The sequence below is a fragment of the Caloenas nicobarica genome, chromosome 17 (assembly GCF_036013445.1).
Source record: "Caloenas nicobarica isolate bCalNic1 chromosome 17, bCalNic1.hap1, whole genome shotgun sequence".
Taxonomy (NCBI): domain Eukaryota; kingdom Metazoa; phylum Chordata; class Aves; order Columbiformes; family Columbidae; genus Caloenas; species Caloenas nicobarica.
The window spans coordinates 3715752-3736770 of record NC_088261.1 but is presented as its reverse complement, the minus strand read 5'-3'; the positions used below and the strand labels follow the sequence as shown (position 1 = coordinate 3736770).

General features: G+C 45.5%; 2 protein-coding genes across 2 annotated transcripts; one reads left to right on the top strand and one right to left on the bottom strand.

Annotated features, from left to right (window-relative positions):
* Positions 1 to 1600: 1600 nt before the first annotated feature.
* On the bottom strand, positions 1601 to 4981 carry CENPV (centromere protein V). Its single transcript, XM_065646839.1, has 5 exons — positions 4712 to 4981; positions 3626 to 3724; positions 2718 to 2787; positions 2211 to 2325; positions 1601 to 1861 (listed from the first exon to the last, which is right to left on the bottom strand). Exons 1-5 carry the CDS (start codon positions 4972 to 4974, stop codon positions 1737 to 1739), a joined length of 672 nt encoding a protein of 223 aa, XP_065502911.1. The 5' UTR covers positions 4975 to 4981; the 3' UTR covers positions 1601 to 1736.
* Positions 4982 to 11943: 6962 nt separating this feature from the next.
* On the top strand, positions 11944 to 13996 carry UBB (ubiquitin B). The gene is made up of 2 exons (XM_065646833.1): positions 11944 to 12041; positions 12680 to 13996. The coding sequence occupies exon 2, from the start codon at positions 12686 to 12688 to the stop codon at positions 13832 to 13834; it is 1149 nt and encodes a 382-aa protein (XP_065502905.1). The 5' UTR covers positions 11944 to 12041; positions 12680 to 12685; the 3' UTR covers positions 13835 to 13996.
* Positions 13997 to 21019: the final 7023 nt, after the last annotated feature.

Genomic DNA, 21019 nt, shown 5'->3' with positions numbered 1-21019 from the left:
AGAGACGTCGCTCACAGCTTCAGGAGTAAAAGAATGAGAAAAGAAAAAAAAAGACCGTGCCAGGCCCAGGACTAAAGAAAACTCATCTGTTTCGTGCTCAAGAGGACAGGATTCTCTTTGTGTAGCATTCTTTCAGACGACAAAAAACAGGCTGTATGAACCTCCTTCTGGATATCTTGTCACCTGATATATTGAGATAAACAGGGTTTAATAGCTACTCTGTTTTCTCACTGTAGAAGCTTAAATAGGATAAAAAAATTGGATTATCCTGATTAGGAGTCAAATGCAGGAGTATTCTGCATTAGAGAAAATACGGCACAGACTATTTTTCTCCAAGAGGATATAGCTGCGAGGACTGCTTGGCAACTATCTCTTGATGCTTTTGTAAAATCCAGATACCAGGAGTAACTTTTCAAAGATCATGCTTCCTCCATGGACAAAACAATAACTCTGTCTTATTCAGTCAGAACTTTAAAAAGACAAAGCTTATGAATAAAACATCAGAAATCATACACATTTTTCTAATTGCACTGATCTTTGCTGCTACTGCTGCTTCTTTCATACATATTGTGTTGCAGGCTTCAGCTTCGCAGAGCATCCCTCATGAAACATGAGCATTTCTTCTTGCTTCAGAACATGGGGCTTGAGATCAACTCACAAGACTCTCAACAGGAATAAGAATGAGGTGCAAGAGACCCAGAATGTGACTAGGTCTTCGACAGAACACAGGCAGAGATGAAAATTACAAGAGATGTTTCAAAAGCTGTTCCACTTATGGAAAAGACAAGTGCAGGAGTTAAAGATCCTCTCCCTTTCTGTTAAAAGGTAAGTGAAGCAGCTTTCAGTGGTTTCATTTCTTAGCCTGTACAGAGATTTTACTAGTGACCTGGGTTTCTGTGGGGTCATGGTGGAGCAAAGTCAGCACTACTCAGCATTTCTGGAGGCCTTTGCACTCATTGATTGGGGCTCACATCTCTCCTGGATCTACGCAGCTGGTCATTGCACAGCCAAGGTCAGAGCCCAAACTGCCAGATCCTGATCTGTCGCTGTCAGCACATCCTCCTCCGAAGACAACAAACAAGTTCCTGGTTGTACTGAAATCTGTGCCCATTGCTGTAAGAGTGTGACAGCGTTGAACTCTCTTCCCTGGCCATGAGTCAGTGCCAGCGTATGCCTACTCAGCCTTAAGACCATGAGTAAGTCCAGGCTTAAGCAAAACAGTACTTAATCACATGAACAACTTGAGTGGCCCCTCTCCTGCATACAGCTAAGCACCTGTGTAAATGCTTTACTGAACTTGAGTCTGCTAAGCTCTTTCAGATCCCCTTTAAATCCATCAACAATTTACTGAAGTCAATGGAGAAAAAACTGTGGAAGTTAGTATTATGTCCTAAGCGAGAGGTTATCTTATATAGGACATTTCTATAAACCAGACTTGAAACACAGTAAAGCAAAGATTAGATTTTTTTCTTGTACTTTGCTCTGTTTATTGTGGTTTAAACTTTAGCACAGCTGAGGGCAAAGTACGGAAATAGCACTCCTGGGGTGGTCTGTGGAACAGAGGTAGTTTGAAAACTGAAACTCACAAATGAACAGGACAGGTGGCATAGAAAGATTTATTTAAGAAACAGAGAACACATAACAATAGTGTAGAGATTGATTTTGCCAGCCCTCACCCAGGAAAGCCCAGACTAAGTTCCCTAGCAGTGCTCCACGTTCAGGTGCTGGAGGCGGTGTCAGGGTTTTGACATGTCTCTGATGCTCTTATGCTCCTTCACTGCCTTCTCCCACTCCTTGCCGTTGATATCCTCTGTGACGATGCTCTGCACGGTGCCGTCATCCAGACAATGGGGAGCTATTCCTGGAGAAAGACAGGGCACATAGAAACCTGCTTTTCACAGCTGAAGTGTGGGAGATGCTTGTGCCGCTCTGTGGATGGGGCACCTCAGGGGATGAGAAATGCTCGGCCCAGCTATTGCTGTAAGGCTGAGGAGCCCCGATGAGGAACCTGCTGTGGGCAGAAGCCCACACATCATAGGTAACACTGAGGAGCTACAGGTTCAGACTGCGGTTCCAGATGTTTAGTACTTTAGGAACAAACTCTTAAGACACATGCTGTCACTGCTGTTATGTTAGCAGCCAGTGGAGTCTTTATCCAAGGTCTACTTGGTGGTTAACTTTGGTTACCACAGCGTACCCTTTCTACCTACCATAACCGTCTGGATTAGAACGAGGAGTATAAAAGCTCTGTACACCACAGGTCTTGCAGAATGTGTGCTGGGCACAATGTGTGTTGAAGGTATATGTTGTCAAATTATCAGCACCCTAAGGAAATGAAAAGCAATGTAAGTTTTCCACATAAATAGATGTATTAATTACTTTCTATGGGCCTAGAGCTAAGAAATGTAAAATTTAAAATACCACCTTCGCGTTTTTACTTGAGATACAGAGTTCTGCATTCATGCTCCTTGTCTGAACTCCTATGCTTTGTATATACACGTCTGTGATAGTCAAGCCTGAGAACTGCAAGAGCTCTAACATCAGCTCACTAAGCAAGATGCACTAACACACCCGACAGCATAAAATTCAGCCATTTCCCCCAGCCAGACATAGACAAGCTTAGTATAGAAAACTGGCTGCCACTTGCATCTTTGAAGATAACAGTGTGTTATACTGCTCGTGTTCATGGCCATGCTCTTACTGCATTCTTACTCTACCTTCAGCAGCTTGAAACGCGACGCTGGGACAATGAAGTGTCTGTTCTGTTTCTTTGTGCAAATGCTGCAACTGTAAAAGAAAAAGCAGAGCTCTGTAGAAGCAGCGGACAAGCTGTAATACGGCAATCAGATCTAGCATGGACCTCTTGACAACAGAAATTCCACTGACAGCTAAAATGGCTCCTGGTTAGCAGCACAGAGGTAAGCGGCAAAAGTGGACTTGTGATACCAGTAGTGTTTGGCTGAGCACACCCATGGAACAGCCTGACCCCACACAGCTACACCCATAAGGTGTTCTCATACACCAAACATTATATGCCATTTTTTCTTCACATATACAACTCTCTACAGCCATAACAAGGACAAACTCTAGTCCCGAGAAATCCATTTAATCTTTCAGACCAGACTTCACCAATTTTGCCAACGTTAATTACCTTGCAAACAAGAAAGTAAGGTTCAGAAGTTCACCCATGAGCTAGAAGCAAACTAGTTTCAGGTGAAGGTGGATCACTGCTGAAATCAGACACTGTTGTAGTTTGAAGCACGTGTGGTCAGAGATGTAACGGTCACATGAGAAGACCAAGTTAGGAAAGGATTGATGTGCTTTGAGCACACTGCACTTAGAGGAAACATAAGGCAGACGGCTGAGCTCCTGTACTCGTTAGATCTCTCCTGACACTTTCTGTGTTAGCATGGATGTGAGACCTGAAGTCCTGCCCAAAGAAGCAGCACCTGAAATCACCAGCACTGATCCCATAATGGATCAGGACATAATTAGGGCTATACCCAATGGAAGAGATGTTCTGCACTTGTGTCATCTTCTAGCTCTAACGTATTGATTGGAAAAGCATACGAGCTTATATTCATCAATGCAAATAAGGAACAAAACCAAAAAAACCACTCCTCACTTGCAGTTAAAAACATGAAGATCTGCTGAAGCCCAGACCTCAAAGCGGACGGCTCCACAGTGACAGCCTCCTGCGTGCTTGACCAAACCTCTGTACTCACTGGAAAGAGAAATGAGAGAGAGGTTTAGTGATTGTACCTTTTTTTTTTTGCCAAGAAAGCAGTCAGGCTATATACTACATTATTCAGTTCTGCTTTGAGCAACTGCAGAACACCAGAAAATGTATCCACTCAAATGTATTTTAACCTGCCAGAGTGAGGGAGAGAACGGCTTTTGTCCTCTGCAGCAATTGCTCTTCTGGTTTAATTAAAATGGTAAAAAAAAAAAAAGAAGAGCAACAGTTTAAGTAAAGTACACTCCGCATGCAATACAAAACATGAACTTCCCTGCCACAGCCCAGGTCAGAATGCTGCCTCGGGCCCCAGCATGGGATGGGCACAACTGCACATAGAAACGAGTGGGATTATCGCTCGACAACCCTCTTGAAACTGGGAGCTGAATTTCCCACAGTTTTCCCACAACTGCTCCAGCACTACTAATATTCCTCAATTTAAAAGCAGAGATAAGTGGATTCTGCATAATTTTGAAATGCGTTTTGGTTTGTATTGTCATTGCAGAGGAACTTCATGATCAAGGAATTTCTGAGCTTGTGCTTCCCCCTCTCCCCAGAGCAACTGGACCAGGTCACCGTGCTCTGTCAAACGCAAAATGCAAAGGAAAAACCTTTTCCTTTCAGATTTTCACTCCCGTACAACTACTGCTCACAGCCCACTGGTGATGTGCTGTGCTCTGGAAAGAAAGAGCACAGGAACTGGGTGGAGATTGAGAAGCTGGGCCTCGCTGATCCCCCACGCTGCCCCTAAGGGTATTTTTGGTGGGAAAGCCCTAAACCACAGGAAGCTTCAGCATAAAAAGCCACTTTCTCCGTGGTGCGTGCGGGGGACGCGCCACCCCCTCCCCTTCTCTGCAGCTCTGCAGAAGCCCGTGTTTACCGCTGTGCAAATGCTGCCAAGAGGCGGAAGCAGCCGCCGGGCAGGGTGGCTCAGCCCGGGGCTGCGGGCAGAGCCGCCCGGTCCCCGTTACTCACTACGCGTCCAGCAGCAGCCGCGCCGCCTCCTCGCAGCTCAGCCGGTGCCGCTCCTGGAAGGCGGCCCAGCGCCCGCTCTGCGCCCCCAGATCGAAAGATCCGGGCCCGGGGGGCTGTTCCTGCGCCCCCGGCCCGGCCGAGCCTCCGCCCGAGGACCCCCCCGCCGCCTTCCCGCGGCCCCGGCGGTTCCCGCCCGCGGGGGCGGTGGCGGCCGCGCTGCCCGGCCGGGGCCGCCGCGCGCTGCCCGCCCTGGCTCGCCCCATGCGCCGCCGAGCGCTGCCGCGCCGCGCCCGCCAGGGGGCGCTGCGGTGGCGCAGCGGGAGCGCGGGGGGGGGCGGGGGCACCCCGAGCCCGTGAACGAATTCACGCTGGAGCCGGGTTGCCCCGAAGAAAAGCAGACTCGCCTCCGGCTTGTAAAACGCCTCGTAATGGTAAAAATGACGGTTATCCACAAGCATGAGGTTTTTTCTTAATTATAAGGATACGGTGCTTCACATATTCATAACGTCAAGGTGCTGTGCTGACCTGAGGTGCTACTAAAATTATATTGTTTCACATCTCTACTATGCACCCACCCTCATTTAGAAACAAGGCCGCTGTTTAACAATCCTGCAGTGTATGGGATGCACCTTTGGAAGTGTATTTAGATCTTCCTGAAGCCTGAAATCACTGTGGCAGCCTTGCAGAGAATGGCTTCTACCATGATTCCCACTAGAGAACTTTTCACAAATTCTGTCACCAAGGTCCTCAAAAGGAAAACAATCAAGATAGTACATACCTTAAAACCTCAAAAACAACCAACCAACCAAAACAAAAAACAAACAAAAAACAACCTTAGGAAAATGTGAACACATTCCTCTAGTGGTAAATATGTTAGAAAAGGTTATTCTTCAACATCTGAAATACAATGCTGTTTCTCAAGTAAAACTATTCAATGCAGGGGAGAAGTTCAAAACTTGTAGGTGTCCAAGTCACATTTGGTTGGGGGAAAAAAAAATAACTCTAGGGATGAATCTTTGTATCTTTGTGTCCAGTGTTACAGGACTGGAAAATTATTTCGAGTTACAATCAAGAGTTTGTATTTTCAACAGGACTCAATGTCCTGCTGTTCTCAAGAAAGGGAACAGAGAACGATGTAAACAAGTGAGCTGCCAGTCTGTCCTAGGGTACAAGAGGCACCAAAATGTCATGTCGCGGCCAGGAATAAAGGAAAGCAACTGGACAGTGATGAAACAGCCATCAGCACCCTCTGCTCTGGAAAACAGCTTTAAAAACAGCCTACTACAGTGTGTAGGCCGCCTCTTGAGACGGCACATACCAGGACCTCTGTGACAATCCTGTGGCTCAGCACCTCATCGGAAAGGGCGCTGAGTTACGTTTCCTGTTACTCCTCATGTGAACCTTTGTGCTGGTTACTCATCCTAATGGAACCATTTAAAACACCATACGTGATGAATTCTGGCCCATGCCAACATGTTCGTCTGTAGCTCCTGATCTGAGCCACTCCCAGACCTTTAGTCACACTACATTTCATGTTAGTCACCTTGTATTTTGGGAGGAAGAGTCATTGAGGTAAAACTGGAGACCATGAGCTGAAACTGAGCCCGTGCAGTTTGCAGCGTGGATTCATTTGCCTTCAGCGGGGCGTACGGCCAGCAGCAGCTGCAGGTTTCAGCCGACACGGTCTGATAAAAACACTGAACTGCACTAAACTGAAAGCCAGAACATATTTTAGGAGCTTGTTAGTGATCAGTTCAAACAAATGACCTCCTCTCTACAGGACAGAAGACACTTGTACACTCCCAAAAAGCAATTCCAGGGAGAAAACTGGAGTAAGTATGCAGTCCATGTAATATCTGCACATCTGTCACTCTCTGTGCCCCTCCACAATTAGTTCAGCATATTTTAAATGCAGATAGCGTTTTGAGAAGCTACATTCTGCTCCCCTGTGACATTTCAGAATGAAGAACTGGAAGACAAAAATGGAAGAACAAAATGCAGTTTTGTTTCAGAAGGCTGTAGGAAATAAATTCTTCCTCCTTTTCCATTTGTTTCATATTTTATTACAGAGGACTCTTAAAGCCCAAAATTGGGTCTCACAGAAATAACCAATTCAAGAGCTTTATAGTGGATCTCTGGCTGATGGTAAATTTCAGTGGTACTCTGATTTGCAAGCCCTCAATTTCAGTGGTTTCTTACTGTATTGTCAGTGTACCTGGGCAGCAGGTGTTTCCCAGCACCCGAAGAGTTAACAGCTTTCACTAGTACATTGCTTCCAAATCTGATGCAATGTTTGCCAAACTTTAGTAGAAGCCAATAGCTTGGCGAAGAATGCTTGTGCTGTGGAGCTTCTGAGACAAAATGGAGAAGGAAGAATTATTCAGAAAGACGGGACAGACGAGAGGAAAAGTCCAGTAAATTACTGTTTGTTCTCTTTAGGTGTCTTGTGATATTCGAAGTTCAACAGCTGACGTGTTTTTATGTTAAAAGTACAAAGGTGGTTTTCTGTGCCATCTCAGCTCTGCTTGTGTAACAATGACTCAGCTCTGCAGCCCTGGCTTGCAGCCCGCGTTGAGAGTCTGTAAGGGCGTTTTCATCCAAAAAGCAGCACTGAAAGCAGCTACATGTTTGTGGGTTAAAGAGAATTAGGAACTGTGGATGCTCTTCATCTAATAAGCAGGGAACTAGAAGTAGTGTAATAGCTAACAGCCCATTTAAAAGAATTGAGGTAGTTTACACAGTTGTGCTACGGTGAAAAACGTCAGTGCTTGGATTTTAGTCTTACTGTTGTGGAGGGGGAAGCGTTCTGGACATTCTCCCCACCATCACAGGATCTGAGCTGGATCTGAAGACAAAATACAGAGATATCACCCTGGGGCCAATGGACAAAGGCTATTCCGAATGGCCTTGACAGTATTTGGGTTTGTTCACTGTTAGGCAGCTTCTGTTGAAACATACTAACGATGATTAACAGCGGTTTAGGACTTATTTCTTCTTTCTGTTTTTCAAGGTGCTTCTTTGCTATCCTGCTGAAAAGCCTCACCCCAGAAACCACGTGCTAAAGCGGCTCAGAGGCAGCGAGAAGGGGAACAAAGGGAGCTCCTGCGCTGCAGTGCAGCTTGGATCAGATCCAGGAGACTCACAGGCAGGAGGCAGACTGGAAAGATGCAGACAAGTAATTTTTAGAATAGACCTAGTTATTAATTGTTGCTTTCACTGGCATAACATGCAGACACAACCCTGTGATTTTAGGCTGATGGCGTCTTTATAAGGTGCCCTTTAGAAGTCTCCTTACATCATAAGCACAGGGAATTGCCACATGTTCCTCTGGGTCACTGAAACCTACAGAGAAAGACTTGCTATTGTGGCAGCACAGATCCTAAAGCTGTATCGCATGTGTCCTGGGAAGTCAAAATATGCTTTAAACAAACAAGGAGACAATGAGTATTGCTCATTTCCCCCTTTTTACTACAAATCTGGATATCCATTTCTTAAGCTTTCAGCTCCTGAAGTTGGTAGCTTATTATAAGCTTTGTTTATTTAAGGTCTTTTTAGCATAAGTTTTAAAAAACAAAACTCCATTGTCTTTTTTTGGTAATCTCATAACATCACAGTCAATCTCACAGTACTTTGAATTGTGACTCAGTATTTTTCTAACCCTTCAGCTTGGCAGGACAAGGACAAGCAATAACATGCCACAGCTCTGTTTGTCGTGTGGCTGGAACTTCAGCAAACACTGGGCCTTATTGCAATGTTACAGGATTGGAGAGAAAATATTTATCTCCACAACTGTAAATAGATAAATATAATTACCCTGTGTCATACACAGAGTGACCTAAGGTAGGTATGAGTAATATTATGAGATAGGAATATATACATTGTTATTTCCCTGTGGCAAGTAGCCCTATTTTTATCTGAACAAAGGAACAGAACTGAACTTGCTGCACATACTTGAATCGCCTGACTGGCTGTCCCAAGTTAAACCCTTGTAACCGAAGATAAACAGATTGTTTCATTTGACATTGCTCACATAGAAATGATATGCTGTTGCTAGGGCATTAGTTTACATAAAAAACAGACCCAGATTGTGTTCTAGAATGTAAAGATTCGTTGGAAACATTTCTTTGATCCCAGATGCTTCTCTTCTGAAAGTAGGTTGCTTTGTACTACTGCCCAGTGACCCACTTCTGAAACCACTTGGAAAGAAACACACGTTCCCGACCGCAGGCCCCGTGCCCTGGCAAAGGCTGGAGCCACCTGTGCAGTCAGGCAAGTCACAAGATAGAGATTTCTGCTTTTTCAGCTTTGCATTTATTCATACAGTTCACAGTCAGCTGCTTGATGATTCTTATTCACCAAGAGCTACTGGAGGAAGAGCAGGATGTGTGTTAAATGCATATGCTTTGTACAACCACAACAGTTACCACACCATTTCAGAATAAACGGATCTCCTTTTTATCAAATTCAGTACTAAATTATCTTCTAAAGAAATTCTGAGGTAAAGCTGAAATTCAGTAGAATTAAATCACAAGGCAATCACCTCCAGCTTAGGAGATTGTTCTGTACACGTAATGTGTGAGAATCGCACAGTCTGGCCCACAATATATAAACACTGCATTCTGACTTTAAAAAGAAGTACGTTTCAACTTGATAATAATTATCATTGAAGTAGTATAAAGAATTGATGCACATATGAAATGTGTAACGTTCAGGGCACGAGTTTACCACACAGAGAGAGCCAAGGGACAGGAAAATAGGTTATTTAAGCAGCTCTCTGTATTCAGCCCACCCCCAAAACAAAAGAGGTGGGATCTGTACAGGCATGTAGATGGCTATCATAGATTAATAGTTAGGACAATTAAATTAATCCAATCAGTGAATGCTGCAAAATGCTAATGGTGGCCTCTGTAGACTATCTTGCCTACAGGCTATGGAGATTAGTTTAATTCTGTTAGGCCCTGGAGTTGTGTGCACAAAGCTGAACTATTTTGTTCATCTCTTTTGACAGAGGGATAACTGAGGAAAATAATGAGGCTTTTTACATAGAATTGATTAATTTAATCCATAATTGTTTTTAAAATAGAGTCTGCATTCGATGTCAGCAGTCATGTCCTGTGCTTGCTTTGGGTAACGTCATTTCCCTGAACAATGAAGTTTTCAGGAGTCATCATTAAAAAGGTATTTAAAAAACTACCCATGGCAGACCCATCTTGTTGGGACTTTATTCTGATCTGTTGCTTTGAATACTTAAACCAAACAACAATAGTGAACGCAGTATAGTCATGGGATTTAGTCATACTTACAAAAAAACAAGGGAGAGCTCCTGTGTTTTCTGGTTTACACAGAAAGGAGAAAAAAAAAAATCTCCCCTTCTCAATCTAGAGAGACATTAAAAAACAAAGACATGCACAATAAAATCTTTAATACAAGTCTGATGTGCTCAAACACAGGCCGGTCTCTAGATTAGCCTGTGGTTAATTTCCAGTTCAGCAGACATGGCCTTTCACATATGTAAATATTAATTACTGGTGCCCTTCCTCCCAGGACTCCATGGTACTGTTTGGCTGGGGGGATGGTTCCTATAGCAGTGCCTGGGCTGTACAGCACCCTCAGGCCAGCCTTGGAGCAAATATTTAGTCACCCTGGCACCAAGCAAACAAAACGAACCTACTGGAAACACTGAGCAAAATCGGCAGCATAAAGAAAACAAACATGATATTGCCTAAACCTGCCTTTTGTCCTAAATTTAGGTAGCCAAATAATATTTCCAAGGTTGGTTGTTGCCATGGGGCTGTCTCTGAACTTTCCAGTTACCCTTTTCTTCTCTTACTTCTTCTACGTTGTGAATTATTGTTGGTATGATTTATTTCCTTTCTGCTGTAAACCAGGAGGTGCTAGCAGACACACAGCCTATTAGAAGAACGGAAAGCAAAAGGATTTCATTGTTGTGGGTTTTGTTTGTTTGTTTGTTTTTAAAAAGGGGAAATAGAGTAGCTGGGTACTGAATCCTGCCGTTCATGGGTTTGCTCCTGCTGTGTGAGCGGACGGTTCGTCTGGCTGCACGGAAGGGGCTAGCAGCAGATAGAACACTACCACATTAAAAACTTTCTAGGTTGTGTACTCCAGATACAACATAAAATGAGCTGAGAGCCAGTCTGAAAGGTGTAATCAAGCTTAATTAACACAAAGCACATTTCCACATCAGTTCACAGGAGGAAGTTGTGCCATAACTTAATCAAGGCTTCCCGAAGGCAAGCAAACAGCCATTTGAATTTCAAATGTCAGCATTTCATCACAGGGCTTGTTTTGCAACCTCACATTAAAGCATTAAGTTGTCCGGCAGCTGAAACGGGTGCAAAGGGCTGCTCAGGAAATGGGCGCCTGACGAGGGCCACGTTCCGCCTGCGCCACGCGTGACACGCCAGGGGTCACCAACGCTCGATGAATTTCTAACTAATATTTTTTTTCCCCGGCTTTTCTAACTCACGCTCTTCCCAGCTTCTCCGCCCAGCCCCACAGCGCGGGACTGGCCCTACAGACTGTTCCAGGCTCAGCCATAAACGTTTCCCCTGGGGTCGGCTGGATGTGCTGGTATCTCTGGGGGGGCCAACAACAAAAAGCTGGCAGCAAGGGTAACCCCCGTGTTCATGCCAGGCTCTTCCAGGAGCATTGGCTGGGGCTGGAAAAGGGATAAAAAAACCCGCCCCACGAGCAGCCCCGTCTGCATCTCCGCGGGGCTCCGGGCGCCCTCACCCTGCTCAGCAGCACTAGTGCGCATGCGCGCAGCCCCCTCCCCGCCGAAATCTGCCCCCGCAAGGCGGCTCCCCCCTAGCAACAGCGCTGACCTCACCGTGCACCAATCAGCGCCGAGCAGCACCCGAATCTTCCAGAGCTTTCCCTACAGCCGCCCAGCCCCGCCCTTCTGTAGCTTTCCTCCGGATCACCCAATCAACACCCACCGTTCTTACTGCTGCACCAATCAACGCCCAACTTCCAGGTCTTGCCACTAACCGCTTCACCGCACCTCCAGATCCATCCGCGCACTCAGAAATTTCCAGTTTTTTAAGGATTTGACGTTCCCACACTAAGACTCTAGGACCCCTTTGCCCCCGGAAGAGCGATTGGAGGGGGAGAAAGGTAAATATTTTTCACAACGGTGGTCTTTTACTTGGGACTACTTTGGGAGGCGGATGGACACGGCATCTTTGGTAGGGCGTGGCCTGTCTGTCAGGAACCGCATAAATACGGGCGGGGCTGCGTCACACAGCAGATTTCGGTAGCACCGGAGTGTGGCGGGTGTTTGTGACGAGCAGCGTTCAGGGCCAGAGACGTGAGTTGATGGGTGGGAGAGGTTTGGGCGGTTGGAAAGATCGAAACTAAAACGGGACGATTTTTACGGGCAGGCAGGTGTAAGGTGGGGGTGGGTTCTTGTTGGGCTGTATTTCTTGGTCGGGGGGGTGGGGGGAGGAGGGATTTGTTTAGAGGTCTGCGTTACTGTGAACCGTGTTGTTGAGAACTAGGGGGGGGGTTGGCGGCGGAATAAAGTCCTTTTTTTATAAGAAGGAGGCTGCGTTACGGTGGAAATGGCGGGGGCTCCGCTCGCTCTTCCGGAAGCCGGTTGGTGCGTCACCGGCCGGGGGGGCAGCGCGGCGCCGGGGCCGCCGCGGGCCGCCATTGGCCGCCGGGAGCGGCGGGGGCGCGGCCGCTGCCGCAGCGCGGGGAGGGGGGCGAGGGGGGCTGGGAGCCGACCGGGGAGAGGGGACGGGAGGGATTCGTTATGGGAATGTAGTGTGGTGAGTCTCAAAAAGAGGCTTAGTGCTAAGTGTGGGGTGGTTGTAGAAAGTTTTAATTAAAAAATCTGTACTGATAAGCAGTGTAAAATAGCAGCAGGAGTTTTTTCATTTAGAAATCATTTAAAATTGGTTTTCTACTAAGTAGCTAAAGCTGAAACTTCCGTATGTTTTACAGTTCAACATGCAGATCTTTGTCAAGACCCTGACTGGCAAGACCATCACCCTTGAGGTTGAACCCAGTGACACCATTGAGAATGTCAAGGCCAAGATCCAGGACAAGGAGGGCATTCCTCCCGATCAGCAGAGGCTGATTTTTGCTGGCAAGCAGCTGGAAGATGGGCGCACGCTGTCTGACTACAACATCCAGAAAGAATCCACCCTGCACCTGGTGCTGCGCCTCAGGGGTGGGATGCAGATCTTTGTGAAGACCTTGACTGGCAAGACCATCACTCTCGAGGTTGAACCCAGTGACACCATTGAGAACGTGAAGGCCAAGATCCAGGACAAGGAAGGCATTCCTCCTGATCAGCAGAGGCTGATCTTTGCTGGCAAGCAGCTGGAAGATGGGCGCACCCTGTCTGACTACAACATCCAGAAAGAATCCACCCTGCACCTGGTGCTGCGCCTGAGGGGCGGGATGCAGATTTTTGTCAAGACCCTGACTGGCAAGACCATCACCCTTGAGGTTGAGCCCAGTGACACCATTGAGAATGTCAAGGCCAAGATCCAGGACAAGGAAGGCATTCCTCCCGATCAGCAGAGGCTGATTTTTGCTGGCAAGCAGCTGGAAGATGGGCGCACCCTGTCTGACTACAACATCCAGAAGGAATCCACCCTGCACCTGGTGCTGCGCCTGAGAGGTGGCATGCAGATCTTTGTGAAGACCCTGACTGGTAAGACAATTACTCTCGAAGTTGAGCCCAGTGACACCATTGAGAATGTGAAAGCCAAGATCCAGGACAAGGAGGGCATTCCCCCTGATCAGCAGAGGCTGATCTTTGCTGGCAAGCAGCTGGAAGATGGGCGCACCCTGTCTGACTACAACATCCAGAAAGAATCTACCCTGCACCTGGTGCTGCGCCTGAGGGGTGGGATGCAGATCTTTGTGAAGACCTTGACTGGCAAGACCATCACTCTCGAGGTTGAACCCAGTGACACCATTGAGAATGTCAAGGCCAAGATCCAGGACAAGGAAGGCATTCCTCCTGATCAGCAGAGGCTGATCTTTGCTGGCAAGCAGCTGGAAGATGGGCGCACCCTGTCTGACTACAACATCCAGAAGGAATCCACCCTGCACCTGGTGCTGCGCCTGAGGGGGGGTGGCTGTTAAGTTATTGTGCATCTTGCTTGACAACAAGATTGCCAATAGCACTTGTGTTTGCACTGTAGTTCTTTAATGTCTTAAGTTAAATGCAAGGTGAATGCAAGCTTAAGTAACTGCTGAACAACTGTTTGTTGAAATGCTAATAAAGTTTTCTGTTGCACATTACAACTTGTCTGTCTCTGTTCAAGCTGATATAACTGGTATGTTCAAGTGACCTGCTTACTTTGACTGACTGTCTTCCATGGCAGTCTAAGCCTCTTTGCATGTATAATGAGAACTCTGGTTCTGGATTAAAGTCTTAAATTAAGCACTAATACCATGGTATTTCTTTTTTTCAGTTTATCACAACTGTGTTTCCAGGAAGGGTAATTGTTAAAGACCCCAGAAAGCCACAAACCAAATTAGGGGTTGGGAATGTCAATGCAGTGAGGTGGGGTTTGCTGCAGCTTGTGGGGTGTTTAAATTGACTCATCCTGTGGGGTGAGTGTGAACAGCTGCAGCATCTGATGCTGCTGGGAGTGACTTGAGCTTCAGTGGGTGGGGGTAAACAGGAGTGGTTTGTGGGGTGTTTCTCTGGGTGAACATCATGGAACACAAGATCTGGGCATGGCCCAGGCAGTGGCAGTTACTGCTGGGGTGGGGGGAGGCTGCCCTAATACATTGGGTCCAGTGAAACTTAAATACTGAATAGTAGTACAGGATTGAGCAGTATTATCAATTTCCTGGTTTGATCTCAGTAAAAAAAACCTTTTTAAACATCATTAAATGCTGAAACCTAGGGAGTTCTGCCTGAAGTCTGGGTTGTGTCTCTTTTGTTTGGGCTTTGTGTGTGTTTTGGTGTTGGGGTGCTTGCTTGTTGTTTGGTTTGTGGTTTTTTTTTTTTAATGGGGTGTGGTTTAAGGCAAGTCCTCCAGAGAGGAGGGGTTAGAATGTTCAGCTATGTAGTGATGGGTCCTAAAAGGTGGATGTAATCAGTAATCTGTGTGCCCTTTTACAGACACTTCACCAGGTAGTAAGGATAGTGGTGGTTTATGTCTTTATCTGTTTAATTTTGACAGCTGCTGAACTTGCAGTGGAACTCCTGGCATCCATATGCTGTGTGCACAGTGTTTCTGTGCTGGTGCACTTATTTTTACAGATAACTCTGAATTATGCACCATATGAGTGGATTATTTTTTTTTGGTCCACTGCAATGTTGCTGTGAAACCTGGTTCCTCTTGAATTTCAGCTTTCAATTTAACGTTACTGGGTGTCTGGGGTAAGTAATGCACTTGCATTAGCAGTGCTGCCTTAGCATGGATGTAATCATGGCCGAAAAGTTCTACTGCTGTTTTCATAGAAAACTGTACATTGTAACAAAGTTCAAGGTAGTTTTGATGGTTAGAACCATGGTCGTGGTTTGTTTATTTTTTGAGCACCAGGGCTTGCTACTCTGTGTACTATACACTACACATAGCTGTGCTAGGAGAAATCTGAAGTTTTGTAAATGCTGTTTCTACCATAAGAGATACTTTCCTTAGATTACTTGAGTTTTTCTGCAATAGCTTCCTTTGCCTTTCCTGGATTTCTGCTTTTTCCAGTTTAGCCACCTGGGCAGGTTGCCCAGAGAGGTTGTGGAGACTCCCTTGGAGATGCTCAAAAGGCATCTGGATGTGGGGCTGGGGAACCAGCTCTGGGTGACCTTGGTTGAGAGGGGGCTGGACAAAATGACTTCCAGAGACCTTCCAACCCTCCTCTGATTCTGTCACTTCCTGGGTGTTTCATTGCTTGTTAGTGTATAAAGTCCTTGAGCAATTCAGAGCAGATACAGCCCTGAATAAATTTACATTACTTTTTCTGCTGGTGATTTACTGCATGATGAAACTAGCTGCTTTATCTTCTCTGGTTGATAATTAAGAGATGTCCTTTTTCAAGTTGTTCTAATAATTAAGCCATGCTGTAAGGTAACAGTTGCAGACACTGGTCAGGTCGTGCGGGCACAGTTTGCTGGTTTAGGTCTGTCTGTGGCAGGTCCCCGTCTCCAGAGTCACTCACTAGATGTGACCTGTTGCACAAATGTTGCTCGTGTGTGGGTTTTCCTGGCCTTAGATGAGCCTTGTGCTGAACGTTAATGAGCTGTGTATTTGTCTTTCTAGAAACGGCCCAGAACAGCACGTTCCTAAATGCAGAGGACAAGGAGTGAAGTCCCCAGATGCTGTTGTGCTGTGGCACTACCTGGGTGAAGGTACCTTGGGTGGGTCCCCATGGGGACTTGGGCTGGACTTGGGCTGGACTCTGCTCCTCTTGGATGAGCTGAGTTATCCAGGCTGCTCCTCCAAGTTATCCCCAGCTCATGGAGGGGTGGCCATCACCAGCTGGAAGGGATATCTGCAAGGGATTTCTTCATTAATAAAGAAAACTCTTTGCCAATTATCTTAATGAATTAGGGAAATGTATATAAATTACAAGGAATTGTAAATAGAGGTTACATAGCTTGCATTGTTTACACTGAAGAAGTTATGAATGAAAGACTAAGTGGTATCAGGCAATATGAAGGACTGATGCAGTTAAGATACAGCATTTTCTTACAATGGGGTGGCACCTCTATTCAGTCTTCTTAGAGACAACTATTCATAACTGAAATAAGGATTTAATAAGCTTTAGTCACAATCTATATGGTATTAAAACAGAATAATCCTAATGCTCCTACATTGACAACAGATTCTGATAATGGCATTTAATCCTGCTGCAAACTGAGCTTTTAGACTGGCCTTTGGTTTTGGAATTTGTGTGGGTATTTTTTTTTTTAAATTACTATTATTTTTTTATTCTTGTATCTTCAGTTGATTTCCAGTCTGTTCTCTTAAAAAAAATCCAAGATTTCAGGGTTTGTCTTCTATGCTTTTTAAAACCATACTTCTATCTGGTTTATGACGACAAATGAGATAACCCTGTTTTACTGGGGTATGGATACATTTAGTGTTTTGCTCTGTTAGCAACTGCCTGAAAACGTAATCCTATAGGGAAGGTGAGGGTTAAGGCAGAGAATCATTGGGAATACCTCAATATTTTTGCAGTCTTGTCTGCAGTTCCAAAGGCTTTGCGTAGCAGCTGTCTTCCAGGATCCTTGACTGCACAATTTTATATCTATGGAACACTGTGCATCATCAAAACCAGTCTTATTTGGGACTTGAGTTTTTAAATTGGACACATTTCTGTTAACTGTTTTGGTACAAATAGTAAGTGAATGGCTATAATTCCACAAGTGAGAGCTTGCAACTCTTTTTAAAAGAATTTCCTCTCGAGGCTGTTCAGCAGCAGGAATTCGGGTTCACTGACTGGCCACTGGATGTCACTGTTTCTCCACAAAAGTGAGTTTTGCAGCATTACCGGTGGATTTCCTATTTTGCTGCTATTTTGATAGTCAGTGGAGCATTCTTTCAGGCTGGAATCCTACAGAAAGGGAGACAGCAGCTAGAAGTACACTTCAATTTAAGGAATAAAAGAAGTGGATGGTTCCTTCAAAGACTTGAGAAGTACGTAGATAGGAGCCTTTAAGTATGATGATGTAAGACTAGTAGTTACAGAAATGCTCTAATGGAAATTAATTGAGTCTCCAGTGCTATAAGCCGACTTTTGACATGGAATTATATTTAAAAATACTTGTATTTTAGATTGTGCACTGGCTGGTGTCTCTAGAGGTACAACTATAACAAATGAAACTGCTAAAATTAATCCCTTTACTGTGGGTTTTATGTAACAGTTGCATGAAAAAAATACCTCGCCTTGCAAAAATACTTGATATTTTCCTAAATGCAACAGCAGACATTTAAAAGAAGCAGTTTTTCCTTAACCATGTGGCTTTTGTGAGGTTCAAATGAAGTGCTGGCCTACCTGTTGTTTTGGAGAGAATTGTAGCGGTTCACCCTTGTGTGCGGTTATTCCAGGCTCCCCTCCTCCCGTGGGGATTTTGAGCTGCTGCCCCTTAGGGTGGCTACAGATATAATGCTGGAATTAACTTGCAGACACATGTAAGAGACTTGGATCTTCTATTTACAGTATACAGAAAGTGTGATATTAATCATAACAATATTATGGTTTTCAGTATTTGGTAAAAATGGACATTTGGGTGAACAGAGAATACACATTTTAGGAAATGTGGTTTTCTTCCATCTTTTCAGAACGTCCTCTTCCTCATGCTTCCTTTTGCCTTCTCTTTAAGCAGATTCCAGTCTTTGGTTTTCCTGCCATAAGTTACTGCGCTTTTATATCACCTGTAATTCCATAATAATTATAATTATGAATATTTTTGATAATATTATTAAATTACAACTATTGATTTAACTTAAAATGTCACCTTGTAGCTAAGAGTTTGACTTCTCTCTTCCCAGATTTAAGGCTTCCACAGACGTGTCTCTCCTATCAGGAGAAACTTGGCACTATCAGAGACATTTTCACCAGTAAAGTACATACTGAGCAGTTGCAAAATTCCTTCTTGCTCCATCAAATAAAAGCCTCAAAAGGCAAGAGGATTACATGTTGCTTTTGAAAATTCAGGCTGGCAGGTGAAATGAAATTGCCTCTTTTATTCTGCCTGTGCTGCTGTGGGTGGCTTCATCCTGAGCCCCAAGAGCTGTCAGGTTTGAAACTGTGGTGGTGACGTGCTCATTAAGCGTCACAACCAGCTCTGCTGGCTGGTGCACAGCAGTGACATGATCCCCTTACTGACCTCGGGATGCCGTCACTGACAAGTGAACATTTGGGCAGATTTTGTATTTTTTTTTTCTGCCTTGCTTCTCCCTTCTCTGAACTGGAAGTGCAAGCGCTTACCTCTGTGTACTCTGCAAACGTGTGTGCGCATGCGTGTGCGCATACCAGGGTTTCTGCATTCCCCCAGCAGCTCCGTGTTTCTGGTTTGCTGTGGTGACCTCTCCGCTGGCAGTGATTCCTTTCCCAGCAAGCTGCACATTCCCCTTCCTCTGTGTAAGCTATTAAAACCAGATGCGCAGAAAGGGCTCTGTTACGATGCACTTTTGTGGGCTGATTTTATTCCCTGGCTAGAACAGTGGCCTGACTCCCATGAAAGCTGGGGGGAAAGCCCAAGAGGATTTAAACCTCTAAGTCTGACCTAAACTCCTGGGCCTGAATCTATGTCTGTTGATATCACAGTAAATTAAGTGTAACGTGACAAAAGCAAACTAAATCAGTGCAAGGCTGGAATGAGGGTAGGAGAGATGAGATCTGGTCTTGCGTTTATTTGTGTATTTTGATTCTTTATAGGCTATTCTGTGGTTCCTGATAAATCATTAAGCCTGGAAAGAATAAGTGGCTTTGCGTTGGTCCTGTATCAGCTTAATTTTGAAACAGGAATCAGAGGAATTAGCTTGAGATCTTATGCAAAACCATGAAGGAGGAAAAGGCACCCTGCCATTTAATGGTGTATTTATAGGGAGGTTGTTTTGCATCCTGTATCTGACTCAAAGAAGGCGCCATCTGGGGATGTTTCTATGGGTGACGACCGCATTCCAGGAAGCCCCACATCATCCTGCGGTCCTGTCGGATTAGGATTGCTGCAGGCTCTCTTTTGGATCGTGGTAGGTTTGGAAGAAGAAAAGGCACAGCCAGAGTTCTGTATGTCATGATGTGACGCCCCTTCTCAAGGTTTTTGGACCAATGGTTAACTAAACTTCTGAGATTTCTTGTGGAATGTGGCCCTGCTATCAAGCTGTTGATTAGAAAATACCATCTCGTTAGTTAGTAAGATTCTCTAGATGAGCACTAGATCACATAAATGGCTTTGTACTTGTCTACAGGGTACAGATGCGAATCGCTCTGCAGCGGCGCTGTGCTGGGGAAGGCTGTTGAGACCGGGGGTGCTGAATGTCCTCCTGCATTGATGCTGCAGGAGATAACGATCACGCTGCCTCCTCAGGCCTGGGGTTTGTTAGGAGTGGAGAGAAAAAATGAATTCTCTCGGTGTGGGCTGGTGTCTTCTGTTCCCAGGGGTCCTGTTTTGCAAGTGACAAGTGAAGAGGCATTAGTCTGTGTGCATGGTCTTAACTCCAATCAGTTGTAGGGACCTCAGTCCGTGCTCCCAGAACCTCCGAGCCTTTCTCAGACTCGCACTCGTCTGCAGAGCCAGCTCATCAAGAAGTGGGAACTAGTGCAAATTATGTAACCAGTAGCCCAAGTGTTTTGGAACTGGGGCTGCTTTGTGCTGTCTGCTGAGCTTGTGACGAGCAGCTGACACTGTGTGTTTTGTAGGGTGATGCTCTGGGTGGTTTATTGTCTCATACGGTGTTCGCTGCCTCGTAATGGGGTGTGTGAAGTGTGAGAACTGGCTGCCCGTGGAAACAGTTGACCTCAGATGTTTCAATGCATTCTTGCTTGTCCTGAGGCAGAGGGAGCCTTGTGACAAGCCTCCCAACTAAACCACAGGCTGTAGCATGGCCAGGGTCACACCAGCCGCCTCCCTTGGTATCTGAGCAGGCAGTTGTTGAAAGGCACGAGATGCTGCCTCTATACTTGCAGGCAGGGGTTAAGCGTTATGAATTTGCAGAAGCCAGCCAGCTTTCCCATATAAGAGCACTGCACTCATTGGCTCTCTTTTACTGAGAAATCTTGCTAGTCATTTCCTGTGCAAGCCCTTCTTCACTTTGCAGAAAGCTGTAGACTTGAGTAAATAACACTAATCCGTGGTTATTGCTTCTCACAGGCAGCCTGGATTCTTTCATGGACCACCACCAACTGGGAGTTCAACCTTGTGCCGTTAATAGACTGCTAATATGAGCGTAGTCTTCTCTGCAGAAGAAGAGGACTCTCACCCATGGATGTAAATAATTTGGGCTCTGCTTTCATGTTTATTAACACTTGTTGGCATTTGACTTGGTTTCTACTGAGAGGTTATTTACCCTCTGAAGGATCCGTTGGGACTCCTTGTCAGATCAGTCCTTGGGTGGAGCTTGCAGCAACTTGGGGTAAGTGCTGTGCTCTTCCTCTCTGACAGCAGGGCTTGTGCTGCGCTACTCAAAATGGCTTGGGAAAGTCGCAGGAAGAAACAACTCGGCTCTTGGGTAGAGAAGTGAAAGTTGAGCTGACAGAGTGCTCTCTGTTTCCTAGGGATGCACAAAGTGGATGTATATATTATAGGGTCCTTTTTTTTAGGACGATTTGGCTCTTGCTTTTAAACCAGACAGTCTGTCTGTGCAAGAC

What these genes read in the sequence shown, in the direction of transcription:
- CENPV (XM_065646839.1), bottom strand. Translation starts at nt 4,974, where the DNA reads ATGGGGCGAGCCAGGGCGGGCAGCGCGCGGCGGCCCCGGCCGGGCAGC. An exon ending in CGCGTTTCAAGCTGCTGAAG is followed by an intron (nt 2,326 to 2,717) that starts GTAGAGTAAGAA and finishes TCATTTCCTTAG; the next exon opens with GGTGCTGATAATTTGACAAC. An exon ending in TTCTAATCCAGACGGTTATG is followed by an intron (nt 1,862 to 2,210) that starts GTAGGTAGAAAG and finishes GTCTTTCTCCAG; the next exon opens with GAATAGCTCCCCATTGTCTG.
- UBB (XM_065646833.1), top strand. Translation starts at nt 12,686, where the DNA reads ATGCAGATCTTTGTCAAGACCCTGACTGGCAAGACCATCACCCTTGAG.